The 14,504-nt window shown below is 41.0% G+C and overlaps 1 protein-coding gene across 5 annotated transcripts in view; it reads right to left on the reverse strand.

Annotated features, from left to right (window-relative positions):
- Positions 1-14,504, reverse strand: part of MBNL3 (muscleblind like splicing regulator 3) — a 110,966-nt gene that overhangs the window by 57,037 nt on the left and 39,425 nt on the right. For 4 of the 5 annotated variants that reach the window (XM_042973895.1, XM_042973896.1, XM_042973893.1 and 1 more), the window contains exon 2: positions 11,156-12,023. The exons of the other annotated variant lie outside the window; for it this stretch is intronic. In XM_042973895.1, the coding sequence (XP_042829829.1) occupies positions 11,156-11,332 (177 nt within the window). In that variant the 5' untranslated portion in view covers positions 11,333-12,023. The remainder of the gene's footprint in view (positions 1-11,155; positions 12,024-14,504) is intronic. 5 annotated transcript variants of the gene reach the window in all.

Genomic DNA, 14,504 nt, shown 5'->3' on the forward strand with positions numbered 1-14,504 from the left:
GTATTCGACCTTGGGCAATCTACTCTCCTTCACTGCGTGGCCCCTTTCCTTATCTGTAAATGCTAACAGTTTGAACTCAGTGGTCTTCCTTGTACAGCTGAAATTCTTGATTTTCTAGGTTTCTGAAGCGCTACCATGGGAATGAATGCTTTCTTAACTATTTAACTATCTGACTCATCCGACTAGTTGGGGTCAGTCCCAGGATCGGCCATTGCACGAATTTTAGTGTTTTCTCATAACCATACTCAAAGTTGAAGAGAGAAAAGAGAAGAAGGCAAAATGAAAAGAAACAATATCCCACTGTATTTCTGAGCATCAGGATACAGGAGATGCTTGTGTAAGAACAAAAAAGCTAACTTTTAGAAACATTTTATTTTGAAATAACTTCAGACTTACAGAAAACTTGCAAAAATAGTACACAGAATCTGCACATACCCTTCACTCAGATTCCGGTCATGTCAACAACTTACATACCATACATAGCAGTGTTATCAAAAGCAGGAAATTAACTCTAGTGCAATATTAACTAAACTAGAGACTTAATTTGATTTTCACCAATTTGCCCCCAAATGTCCTTTCTCTGTTCCAGGATGCAACCCACAGTCTCACATTGCATTAACTTGTCCATGTCTCTTTAGCCTCCTCCATTCTGTGACAATTGCTCAGTCATTCATGACCCTGACACTTGGGCCATTACGAGCTCCTTGAGACTGACTCCTGTGTCCCCTTGTCATGCCCCACTCTTTTTTGAGCACTTACTTTCTGGCATCACAAGACATTACAGGCTCATCTTTTATTTTCCCTGCCTCGGTCCAGCATCAGTTATGACTCCAAGGAGCCCTGATCCCTTTATTGAAGAATGCTCTTAGAAACCAAGATCTGGGGGCGCCTGGGTGGCGCAGTCGGTTAAGCGTCCGACTTCAGCCAGGTCACGATCTCGCGGTCCGTGAGTTCGAGCCCCGCGTCAGGCTCTGGCCTGATGGCTCGGAGCCTGGAGCCTGTTTCCGATTCTGTGTCTCCCTCTCTCTCTGCCCCTCCCCCGTTCATGCTCTGTCTCTCTCTGTCCCAAAAATAAATAAAAAACGTTGAAAAAAAAATTAAAAAAAAAAAAAAGAAATAAAAAAAAAAAAAAAAAGAAACCAAGATCTGGGTGATAGGTGTGCTTTTTATTATTGGGGTGTCCTTGCTTGTGGGTCCTCCTCAGACAGAGCTAGGAGATATAAGCATGTACAGTAACCCATGCATACACTCACCTCCATGTCTATTTCTGTGTCTATCTGTGTACACATGAAATTAAACATACCAATGTCTCCACTCTGATCCACACCACAGGATTCATTCTAGCCTTCCCCTTTTCCTTATTTTTAACTCTTTTCTCGGATGATGAGGAACCTGGCTATCTTTATCTATTCTCTATCCACCTATTTGTTCAACCTCAGCATCCATATAAAGTACGTACATATGCCTGGGAGTAACAGATTTACTAACCAAAGCCCAGTACTTGTGTTGTGTAATTATGTTTATCCTTAGTATAAATGTCATGTAAATATATATACATATATAACACACACACACACACATATATATATGTAATATAAATATCACACTTCTAGGTTTCTTTTTATTGTCAGCATGGTATATCTTTTCCTATGCTTTTAACATTGTAACTAAAAAAAAGCAACGATAACAGTATGCCGCTATTTGCATAAAAAAGTAAGAACAGGTATGTGTATATTTGCATTATATTCATAAAGTATCTGTGGGAGAGAGAAAACCAAATACATTAGTTGGGGGGTCAACAGTTAGCTGCAGAAAAAAGGAGAGATGTAAACTTCACTGCATACCCTTTGTTTTTTTCACTGCGTACTTTTTATGCTTAGTTGTTTGTTTTGGTTTTTTTTTTTTTTTACTTTTCTGAGCTATTCAGGTACCATCAAGTTCACCCTTTTAAAGCGTACACATCAGTGGTTTTTAGTGTATTCATGAAGTTGTGCAAACATTACCACTATCTAATTCCAGAACATTTTTATCATCCCCCAAAGAAAACTTGTATCCAATAGCGGTCACATGCCCCTGCTCCCTTACCTATTCTCTCCTTCCCACCAGTGCCCCTGGAAACCACTAATCTGCTTTCTGTCTATGGATGTGCTGACACTGGCCACTTCATATCAATGGAATCATAACAATACGTAGTCTTTCTGAACTGGGCTTTTTCACTTAGCGTAATGTTTTCAAGGTTGAGCCACATTGGGCATATATCAATACTTCATTCCTTTTTATAACTATATAATATTACACTGTCTGTATAAAACACATTTAATCTATTCATCAATTGACGTGGTGATATATATATATATATATCACGTGCACGATGATACATGTGACGTATATATTTAACAATGGAATATTTTTTTGAATTATTAAAATATACTATCCATTCAAAAATTACAGCTTAAAAAAAGGGAAACAACACACTCAAACATTTTCTAAAAAATAAAAAGTAAAACAATCATCAAGTAAATAACGTATGAAAAAGAGTAATGTATGGAAGAGCTTTGCTCGGTGATTTGCCAGAGGACTTAGAAGACTCAATGGCTAAGATTTATTGCAGCAACAAACACAGAGCAAAAGCGGCAGGAAAAAGCTACACATCAGGAGAGTCAGTGACGCCTCGCACAGGCTTCCAGTGTCCTTCCTCATCCGAGGCTACACGGGACATGCTCTCTGGGTCTTTACCATGATGTACACAGCCCTACGTGATCTCCTTCCACTCATGACCTCTCTGACCTCATCTCCTACCGCTGTCCCCCTTCATCCCCCTGCTCCAGCCACCCTGGTGACCTCAGGGTTCATCAAACACACCAGGCTCAGTCCTGCTTCGGGGCCTTTGCTGTTACTGTTCTCTTTGCCTGGAATGAAATCCTCATAGCTCACTCGCTCACCTCCTTCACACCTCTCCACAAATATCACATTAGATAGTGTGGCCTTCCTGACTAATCCAAAACAGCAGCCCCTGCCATTCTCTGTGTCCTTTCCCTGCTTCATTTTTCTTCACACCTGACAATATGTCATCCACCTGAATATCGACTTCCTTTCTGTTCACCCCTCCCCCAACCAGACTGTCTATTTCAAGGGGGCAGGGACTGTTTCTAGTTCACTGCTAGGTCCCCGTGCCTGACACGATGCCTGGCACCCGACAGGTGTTCCATAAGTACCTATCCAGTGAATGGATGAATAAATTGCAACTGTCTGTCTGTCTGTCTGTCTACCTACCTACCTACCTACCTATCTATCTGACACTGAATGGAGGGGAAGGAAAGTATTTAAAGCACAAAAGATTCCTTAGTCTCAGCTCCAGACGTAGAGGAAATGCTCAACGAAATTCCCAACTTTTCTCTCAGGATTAGAGTATGCAAACATTATATTTAATACCATAAAACTTCTTTTATAAAGATGATTTTAGTTTCTCCTTGGAGGTTTATGCTGTATAAAAGATTTTTTATTTTTATTTTTTACGATTGGAAGTAACACTTTTGTAGAAGAAAATGTAAATAGTGCAGAAAGCACTAAAATACAAAGTGAGAGTCCTCTGGACTGCAGGCTGGGGAGAGAGGGTAGGTGGGGGAGTGCACTGTGATGGAGACGGCTGGAACGGGCGGCTGCGTCACAGCGGCTGTGCCGGTGGGGCTCATCAAAATGTCCCCATGCATAAATTGGCCACATTGGACTCCCTTGCTTGACTGTTTCTATCCTTTGCCTGTTTTTCTACGAAAATACCTTTAAGTGTTTGTATTTATTTAATTTGTAAAGCTTGTTGTATATTAAAGACCTTTTGCCTGTCAAATTAGTTACATCCCCCCCCCCCAAATTATTGCTTATCTTCTAACTTCTTGGTGTTTCAGCCATGATTTTTATTGTGTGGTTGGTCCCAATAATTCTTTTTAAATTTTTTTAAACATTTTAATTTATTTTTGAGAGACAGAGCACGAGCGGGAGAGGGACAGAGAGAGAGGGAGACATAGAATCTGAGGCAGGCTCCAGGCCCCAAGCTGTCAGCACAGAGCCTGATGCAGGGCTCAAACCCATAAACTGTGAGATCGTGACCTGAGCTGAAGTCGGAGGCTCAACCGACTGAGCCACCCAGGTGCCCCCAATAATTCTTCTTTTTTAATGCTTCTTTATTTTTGAGAGAGAGAGAAAGAGAGCGTGAGCAGGGGAGGGGTAGAGAGAGAGGGAGACATAGAATCCGAAGCAGGTTTCAGGCTCCGAGCTGTCAACACAGAGCCCGATGCGGGGCTTGAACTCACAAACCGCGAGATCATGACCAGAGCCAAAGTCGGATGCGTAACTGACTGAGCCACCTAGGTGCCCCTGGTTCCAATAATTCTTTGTTTGATGTCTCTGCCTCTGATAGCATGCTTAGAAGGTCTCCCCCACCCCCAGGATTATCAAAGTGTTCAGCTACATGTTCTTCGAGTACTGTCATGGTTGCACCTCATTTTGCATGTTTAAATTGCCAGGGCAACCCGAATTTACTTGATGAACATAGACATCTCCTGAGTGCTTATGACGAGCCAGGCTCCGTTCCACATGCCTTATGCGGATCGTCTCATTTGAATGCTCAGTAACCCCAGAGGTTGGTGCTAGTAGGTTCTTTGTTTTCACAGCTGGGGAAACTTAAGGATGGGAAGGTTGGGTACTTATTCAAGACCACACAGCTGGCAAAACCTGGTCCATCCAGTGGTAAAGCCTACACAAGGTTGTAGTGAGGATTAGAGTCAGCATGGGTGACTTTCTGGAAAAAAGGAGGCATTCAATAGAAGATAAAGTTCATTATGATTGCATACTTCTCAGAAGCATAATTTCTGATGGCTGCATATTATTTGAAAAATGGTATCTTTTACATTAACTATGTTTCTAAAACATTATTTTTTCACAGTTATGAAAAGCCTTTGGAATTCCATGGAATGATTGAAATGTTTTCTTCTTTTTAAAGAAACGGTTGTCGTTGAAAGAAATTTTGAAAGGACATACATGTTGAAGAGATACATCAGGTAACAGAGTGATAGATTTGTTTTTAAACAAATCTGGAGAGCCTAGGTGGCTGGGTGGGTTAAGCATCCTACTCTTGATTTTGGCTCAGGTCATGACCTCACAGTTCATGAGACTGAGCCCCGCGTTGGGCTCTGTGCTGACAGTGTGGACCCTGCTTGAGATTCTCTCTCTCTCCTCTCTCTTTCTCTGCCCCTCCCCCACTTATGTGCACTCTCCCTCTCTCTAGAATAAAAAGTCTTTGTTTCTATATTAAAGTTTTCTAGAAATGATGTTTTTATTTTCTGACCAGAAAAATCATCCCAATAAGTGGTATATTTTTTAAAAGACTCAATGAGAAATCAGGCAGTATCCAGATTTTTTTTTTTTTGGTACCCTGGGAAGAACATGAGGCTGGCAGGAGGGATAAGGAGAGGTTGTGTCTCCAGGATGGTTGGGGGAGGGAGTGAGGGAGTGAGGTCTGTGAGGATGCAGGAGGTAAGGCAAAGTTTATGAGACATATAAACAGTCATATAAAAGATGGAGGAAACACTTAGACATGTTAACGATGATATCGGTGTAGTGGGGATGATGTTTCCATTTTCCTTACCTTTCATTACATTTTATTTTTATTACCTTCTTGTGCATGATTTTGAAGATTTCTTTTGTATTTTCATTCCCCTTCATAAAGATGGATCACTTTTAAAATTGGGGGAAATATTACTTCTCTTGGAAACAAAGGCAGAACACCTGTTTCCTGATGCAAGAGGATCATAAGTTTAGAGGTGGCCAGGGGCACTGACTTCAGCACAAGGGTCACCCTTCAGTAGGTCACACTTCAGATGACAGTGACACACACATCACAAAACTTTTTGGGCTTCTCATTCTCCAGTGCTCTGTCATTCTGGTGGCCTGTCACTGCTTCTTTCTCAGTCCTGCCCTTGGTCTATTTTCGCCTCCCTCCCCTTCTTGATTGACCATAATTATAGAAGTCCATTACGCATCACTTCTAACATAGACAGTCGTTCACATTTTAACAGCTTACATATTAGCATGCCCCTCATCATCAACAGCGTGTTGTAGGAGATGATGAATAAATGAAGAAGTTAATTTGTCAATCTGCACAAAAGGAAAACTGATCACCTTACAGCAGAGAGACCCAACAGACATCATGCTAATCAAGTGATTGAGGTAACATAATGAGTGATAAGATACATCAGCATCATGCGCTCTGGGACACGCTGTACATCTTCCCTGCGGTGATCTTGCCAAAAATGCATGAGCTTAATCAAACCACGAGAAAGCGTCTGACACACCCAAACTGAGAGGCGTTCTACAAAATAACTGACCAGTACTCATCCAAAGTGTCAAGGTCATGAAAGATAAGGACAGACTGAAAAGACACTGCGGGGAAATTGGTGAAATTCAAAGAAGGTCTTTAGTTTAGTTAATAACGTCGTACTAGTGTTAATTTCCTGGTTTTGATAACTGGGCCGTGCAAGGTATGTAAATTGCTGACATTACCATAAGCTGGGTGAAGGGTATGCAGGAACTCCTTGTACTATTTTTGCAACTTTTCTCTAAGCTTGAGATTATTTCAAAATAAAAAATTGTTAAAGTTAGGCCGAGCTATCAATATGTACTTGTTTAGGTGCTAATTGTAATTCCATTTTTCTTTCAACAGAAGTGTTTGAAATGTCCAAAACAGCATTGACTTCTACCAGCCAAAGTTACTGCCTTTTCAAGGTCAGTATCACAGAAGGTAGAGATCCTTAAGTACAAAGTTACTTTCGATGAGTCTCAGGACGATAGGTGCTATCTATGTATCTTCATAGTGCAGTCAGACCTCTCTGATCCATGGTTCTAAGTCTTGCATAATCCAGTGACCTTTGGGATTATGCTGCCAGGAGTCTTCTGCTCCCAGTAAGCTTTCCCTTAGAAAACAGGGATGAGGTCAACATTCAGTCAAATTTTCAACTAGTGAAAACTGCTGTGACTAGTGATACGGATAGAGAATATACAGGTAACTCAGGACCATCTGACCCACAAGGATGGACTCACATCCATATGCCTAGACAACAGCTTTCGCTTGTCAAAACGGGATTACGTTTGTGATCATATGCGATGTTTGAAGACGTAGTGTGCAGCTATTTTACGTGCGTTCTGCATTCGGTTCCCATCTTTTGGGAATGTAGATGGGTTGACACGACTGTCATCTGACTATGCCTGCTGCTAAGGTCTTTTCCGGGAATTTTCGTTACAACACTACTCAAACAGGGGGAGTAGGGTGGGCAGATGTAATGGGTGTTGATCTGCCATAATGAAATAACGACAGCATTCGCATCCTTCTTGGATAATAGGTGGTCAATGTTACACTGCTTCAAGTATCGGACGGAGACTTCAAGACATCATGACGCCGTTGAAGCAGAATACATGAAGGTAACAGTCTTGGCTATGGAAATAATCACAAAGATTCTAGTGTAGTATTTTTACTGATGATCTTGCATTAAATGTAAGGGACATTCGCTGAAAGAATCAAGCTACCTCAATGGCAACCTGTCATAACAAGAAATTGGCACAGAATGGGTTAAGCAATATTTTGGAGAGATTCTGAAATAAATTGTGCCGAGCAGACTAGGCAATTGGATCTAAAACAGCCGCATATCCACATGACACGAGACTCTTTTATGTAGCTGGAAATTAATCTACGGGCTGCGCAGTCTAGGTCTCTATCTGAAGATGGTACAACCTTCATCAATGAACACTCAACATTCATGGCGTGATGGGCTCAGCACTTCAGCACAACGCACGATTAGCCATCAAGCTTGCCCTCCTTATTTGTACAACATCCCCTCGTTATGAGGTAAGTGTAGAACACTGTGTCTATTGTGCCTATTACGAAGGCAAAGTACCATCATCATCTGGTGGAGTACCTAGTGCTAATGGAATCCTCGCAAAAACAAAACACAGAAAACCAAGAGCAGCAGCCCAAAACTCATCAAATGATTGCTTCAATTATTTGACCACTCAGGGAAATAGGAACAGCGCACAGATGCATTTCAAAGGTGTTTCAATTATACATACTCAAGGAGGGTAGTAAATGTTGCAATAAACACAAAGGTATGTTATTTGTGTATCATAGATACGATAGTCATACAATCCACATAGTTCAATTACCCTCAACTTTGTATAGCATTCATGCATAGCATGGATATGGAATAATATTAAAGCAGAGAAACACAAGGCTTTTGGGCAGACAGGAGACTGTGACAAATGTGCCGTCTGAGAGGCAAATTAATTAATTGTTTGAAAGGCTTTGTGTATTTGAAATATTAAGGTTTTCATTAAAATTTGAAAATGTGAGGATTCTGTAAATCGTCTTCATCCTGTGTGATTGGTCGTCAAGGTATTAACATAATGTAAAAATTGTTTTAAAAACACTGGATGCAGTGAGTAGACATGTATTTAAATAATTCAATGGCTTATTACTATTCATTGCCTATTATCTATGTGGTCTCTGAATTAAACATTTTCCAAGCTTTAAAGCGGTAGTGCAGTATGTGTTTTGTTAACAACTGCTTTATTACTTTTCTTCAAAATGTTTCCTTTATGGCACTCTTTAAGTGGGTGAACTGACCTAACGTATACCAGTGATTAGAAGGATCACATATCTCCTTCCACCACACGTCTGGAAAGATAGAATTTGCAAAGCCTGCAAGGAACTCTCTATCAAAGAGTAAACTAAAAAAATCCGGTGATACTCGGCTTGAAGAACTAAGAAGATACTTGTGGCAACTGGATTAAGGCATGTCTATTTGGAACATGCGTTTGCAGTTTTCGATAACAAGCCCTAACTAAATAGAACTGCTCTGAAGAACTCCTAAAACAAACATCTTAGTGAACTGCGAGAAAATAATCTTTCATTTAACTCACTCTTAGAGTGATACATCAGTTCTCATTTATGTCACCTCATGGCCTCTCCAGAGTAATCCTGGAAGTTCGGCAGAGAGGAAGTAATTTAAGCCTTATCAGATTGAGTAGCTGAGGTCAGCCACAGTAGTGAGGCTGGGACCATACCCCAGATCGCCTGAAACAACATATGCACACTGCCGAGTGTTGTGCCAGACCCTCTAGGTGGACTGGATGAAAGACATCTCCTTTCCCTCCCCAAACTAGCCCCATGCTCTTTTCTGCTTCAAGGCATTGCCCAGTAATGCAGCAGGAGATTTAAGTAATACACGAAATAATTGTAGATGAAACTTGAGTGATATGAAGTGTAAAGAGAATAAGCTCTTTAATTATAATATGTGCTGCAAATAAGACCAATTCAGACATTTTCCACGGTAAAAATTACTGTTTTTTTAAAAAAAATAAGTTTCTAGGGGTACCTGCGTGGCTCAGTCAGTTGAGTGTCCCACTCTTGATTTTGGGTCAGGTCATGATCTCATGGTTCCAGCCCCATGTTGGGATTCTCTCTCTCCCGCTCTCTCTGCCCCTCCCCTGCTCCCTCCCTCCCTCTCTCCCTCTCTCTCTCTCTCTCTCTCAAAACAAATATACATTTAAAAAATGACAAGTTTCCATTCTTGAACTGGGAGGGTCTGCAACAAAAACTAGCAACCACAAAATAAACTAAGGTAACTAGTTATGTAGGATGTCACTTGATAAAATGCTCTCTGAAGAAATGATCACACAAAGGAATACGTCTCCTTTAACTGATGAAGCCACAAACAATGTTAATGAGGTCAAACTGGTCATGATGAGGCTAAAACAATATCAAAAAACTGAAAAGTTTCTTATGAAGCTTAATTCATTTCGATGTATTTTGACAAAAATAAATCTCAAAGGCATCGTAGCGAATCTTATCAATTTCAACCAGGAATCTACTACCACTTTTACCTCTATGCTTTAATACATGCATCTTTATCCTTAATTTAAAGATACCTATGAATAAAACATGAAGATCAGTGCATTCTCTTGTTCCGCAATCATACATGTTCCATTCTACATAATATCTCATTGGCCCTCATATTTTGTTTATACTCTAGTACATAATGTTCAGGGTCGATGACCCTGGCAATAGGACATTTCTTATAAAATGTCCTCATAAATCTGAAATTGGTTAATCAACGGTTCAGGAAGAAAATTAAGTGAACCTAGTTTGCTAACAATGTCTAAGTTAAAGGTTCAAAATATACTTGACTAAGAAACTTTAAAATGTTGGGGGGTGCCTGGCCCGCTCAGTGATAGAGCATGTGACTCTTGGTCTTGTGGTTGTGAGTTCAAGGCCCACACTGGGCCTAGAGCTTACTCAAACAGAGAATAAAAATATGAAATAAAACTACCAGTTATTTGGGACACCTGATTGGCTCAGTAGGAAGATCTCAGGGTTGTGAGCTCAAGCCCCACGTTAGGTATAGAGATTACTAAAATAAACTTTTTTTTTTTAACGTTTATTTATTTTTGAGACAGGGAGAGACAGAGCATGAACGGGGGAGGGTCAGAGAGAGAGTGAGACACAGAATCCGAAACAGGCTCTAGGCTCTGAGCTGTCAGCACAGAGCCCAACGCGGGGCTCGAACTCACGGACCGCGAGATCATGACCTGAGCCGAAGTCAGATGCTCAACTGACTGAACCACCCAGGCGCCCCACTAAAATAAACTTTAAAACCCATTTTCCTCCCGCATGGTGAGATTTCCACCTCAAACTCTTTCAGTCTGACTTGTCTTCTGAAAGCTGACTGGCCCCTGACAAGTATATTTGATAACATAGGTAATAAGCTATAATTCAGCAAAGGGCTTCTTTAGGTTCTGTGAGAATTATGATCACTGTGTTCACAATTTAAACCATATACAGACAAGTAAAAGTATGGTAAGGCTGCAATTTCTCACTCCTACAAAAATTCTTTCATTTTCTTTTTCTTCAACTCTATCTTGATCACTGGGCTTTGATGAGATTAGCTGTAATCTGGCCTAGTTCTACAAACCCAAAGTCCATAGCCTGTCTTAAAAAACAAACAAAACTTACCATGTCCATGCTATTGTTAACTTTACTAATTTAAAAGCACATCACACAGACATCAAGAAATTTACATTGGATGTTAACATGCATGGAGAGGAGACTCACCTTTAAAGAATCAAAGCATGCCACCACACGACCATTTTCCACGTGGCAAACCCTCGGCGGATGGGCAAACTTGCAGTCCGCATCAGCTCGCGAGCAGGTTCCTCTCTGAAATTCTCTGCAGACTTCTAAAGTCAGCCACTTGGTGTCACGAACCAGGGTGACATTGACAGCCGTCATATTGAAAGCAAAGTTAAAATCAAGGGCACCCTCTCTAGGACAGCTTTACTGCTGTTAAAAGGTCAAAAATGAATTCAAGCTAAATGTGAAGAGACAACAGGTTGCTTTGGTGAAATGCTTCTTTGTTAGCACTTAGGTTTTCATTTAAGCCAAAATTTGGTCCAGTCAAACAAAGAGCCAATCACAAAATAAAACTTGTACCGGAGTAACTAAAAATCAAATTAGAGACCAACTCCTAAGAAGGCAACCAGAAAGGTTAAGATATTGAGTGTTTAATTTGTTCCTCTGCTGAAGTTCCTTCAAATAACTGGCAGGATTTCGAAAGAATTCTGTGCTCTCCGGTTGATGTTTTCAATTACTCATGCAAAAAGCATATGCTGCTGGCTGCCCTTCAATTTGTGGAATGGTCTCAGATCAAGGGGAGAAAACTTTTTCTTCCTATTTCTTTGATTTAATGATTAATATTGGTAAGGATGTCAGGACTGTAAAAAAAATTGCTGCAAAATCAGGAGGAGGGAAAATGACCGTGAAAACGGAGAATCAAAGGAAAAAAGAATGGGCACGTTACTGAGAGTGAACTACAAGCACACCAGGTTGGGAGAGGGACAGGTCGGTGGGGGGGGGGTCGTAAAGAGACAGTTCTAGAGTGGAATCCAAGCAGTAGTTTTCAGAAAAGGCACTTTTCAGAAACCTGCAAGAAAACAAAAATGAAATCAGCTGATATAATACTTCTGTTTTAAACCTTAGATTTGGAAAAGAAGTATCATAGCCTATTTAGAACAGGAAGCATCTAGGTAGGGGGGCCTGGGTGGCTCAGTCAGTTACACGTCTGACTTTGGCTCAGGTCATGATCTCACAGTTCATGGGTTTGAGCCCCGCATAGGGCTCTGTGCTGACATCTTAGAACCTGGCGCCTGCTTTGGCTTCTGTGTCTCCCTCTCTCTCTGTCCCTGCCCCCACCCCCATCTCAAAAATAAATAAACATTAAAAAAAACCAGGAAGCATCTAGATACTGCCAGTGCAACAGTTGCCCACTGTCAATAAAAGGAGCATTTCCCAGTGTAGAGCAAAATGAGGCAGCCACATAGATTTGCTGTTGAAATACAAGACTGGGCAAAAGCCCAATTAAAAAGGAAAAATGATGGTTTCATTTTTATCTGTCTGGGGACAGAAACTCATTTGGGGGTTCACTGCACAGCAAATGCCAGAGCTGGACAGGACAGCCCCTTATGTGCGTCTCCAGTTTCCAGAGGCTACCGAAGACTTGTCATTATCCTGCCTTTACTGTGGTATGATTGAAGGCTTGATTATCTGCTCTCAAAACCCAGAACAGGAATTGCTAAGAAAATTTAACTCGCTCTCAGAGGTAAAACTCTATGTGTATATTTGAGATGTAATTGTTGACAGTCACGTAAAATGGTCATGACAGAACTCGCTGGACCCCCAATGGTAAATGTGGTAGGGGAGAGGATGTGACATGTAAAATGTGCTTCAGATAAGAAAAAAGAATCCTTTGAAAAGATGCTGGTGTTTTTTTTTTTTTAGGTTAATTTATATATTTTGAGAGAGGCAGAGACAGCGTGAGTTGGTGAGGGGCAGAGAGAGAGAGGGAGAGAGAGAATCCCAAGCAAGCTCCACACTGTCAGCACAGAGCTCGATGTGGGGCTTGAACTCACGATCCATGAGATCATGACCTGAGCCAAAACCAAGAGTTGGAGGCTTAACTGACTGATCCACCCAGGCACCTGTTTTGTTTTGTTTTTGTTCTGTGTATGTTCTATTAGTCCTTAGTCCCTTTAAAGGGATTTTGGAACAAATCAGAAGGAAGTTTCGGCATATACAAATGAGTGAGACAGAAAGCATGGTTCAGTCATACATTAAATACTGTGCAGCTTTAAGGTTTGCAGTTTAACCCAGTGTCAACCGGCAACAATTTTCAGGAACTCAGCTGAGAGAGTAGATAAGAAGTTAATTTATTAGCATCATGATGTGAACACATACTGAAATAACAGGGATTTTGTCAAGGAAAAGTAAGCTCTGAGTATCAGGCAAACCAACTAATTGTCAACTTCATCCAAAAAGCAGAAATAAGTTCTTGAGAACATTTAATTTTTTGAACAATATCTTTACAGGGTTTGGATTTTCTGTTTGTTTTTCTGCACTCAAGATGAGACTCAATATTACCTAAGTTTTTAGATATCAGTGGGAAATTAAGTATGTAGACAATTCATGCAAGCTTATCCGATCATTCAGGGGCAAACGTATTTCTCTAAGTCATTCTTTACAGAAACCTTTCTAAAATGTATTATATGTAGTGGCACCTGGGTGGCTCAGTTGGTTAACATACGACTCTTGATTTCGGCTCAGGTCATGATCTCGTGGTTGTGGGATCGAGCCCCCATTTGGGCTCCGTGTTGAGGGTGGAGCCTTCTTGATCTCTCTCCCTCACTCTCTCTCTCTCTCTGTCTGCCCCTCCCTCTTTTCCTCCCTCCCCGCTCCTTTCTCTCTCTCTCTCCCAAAAATAAACTTAAAAAATAAAATAAAGTGTATTATATGTAGTTTTGCCTTCTTACAAAATACTGAACATAATTTGACCTCTAGTTGAAGACTTGGGGTCATAAATGTCCTACGAAGTATCACAGTTTTCCTCCTTCAGTGGCAGATTGTTACCTGTCACTTCTCCTATCGCTTCTCTTCCAGCCACAGTATCTGCCATTGTGGATTGCCCAGCTCCCTCGTGGAAAACATAACAGCCAATCACGAATGCTGAATACGAGTTAGTTTCTCACTGAACACGGGCCTAAGGGGCAAAGTGCAGGGCTTTCGTGCAGCAAGTCTGTGACTGCTGTTGCTGGTTTGGGGGCCCTTTTGCAATATGTTCCATGTGGGGTCATGTTCTAGAAGGTTAAGGCTGTCAGGCAATGACCTCTAGGAAAATATTTACAATATTTAAAAAAAATTAGCCAGATGGGGTAAATGTAAATGAAAACCCCAATGTGATACTGCTTCATATGCATTAGCATGGCCATAATAAAAATGAGAAAAATTGGAGAAATCGGAACGATCACACATTGCTGGTGCGAACAGTCTGACAGTTCCTCAAAATGTTAAACAGTTAGCACATGACCTAGCCCTATGCCTCGGTATATGCCCCACACGACTGAAAGCAGGG

Source organism: Panthera tigris, chromosome X, assembly GCF_018350195.1.
Source record: "Panthera tigris isolate Pti1 chromosome X, P.tigris_Pti1_mat1.1, whole genome shotgun sequence".
Lineage (NCBI taxonomy): Eukaryota > Metazoa > Chordata > Mammalia > Carnivora > Felidae > Panthera > Panthera tigris.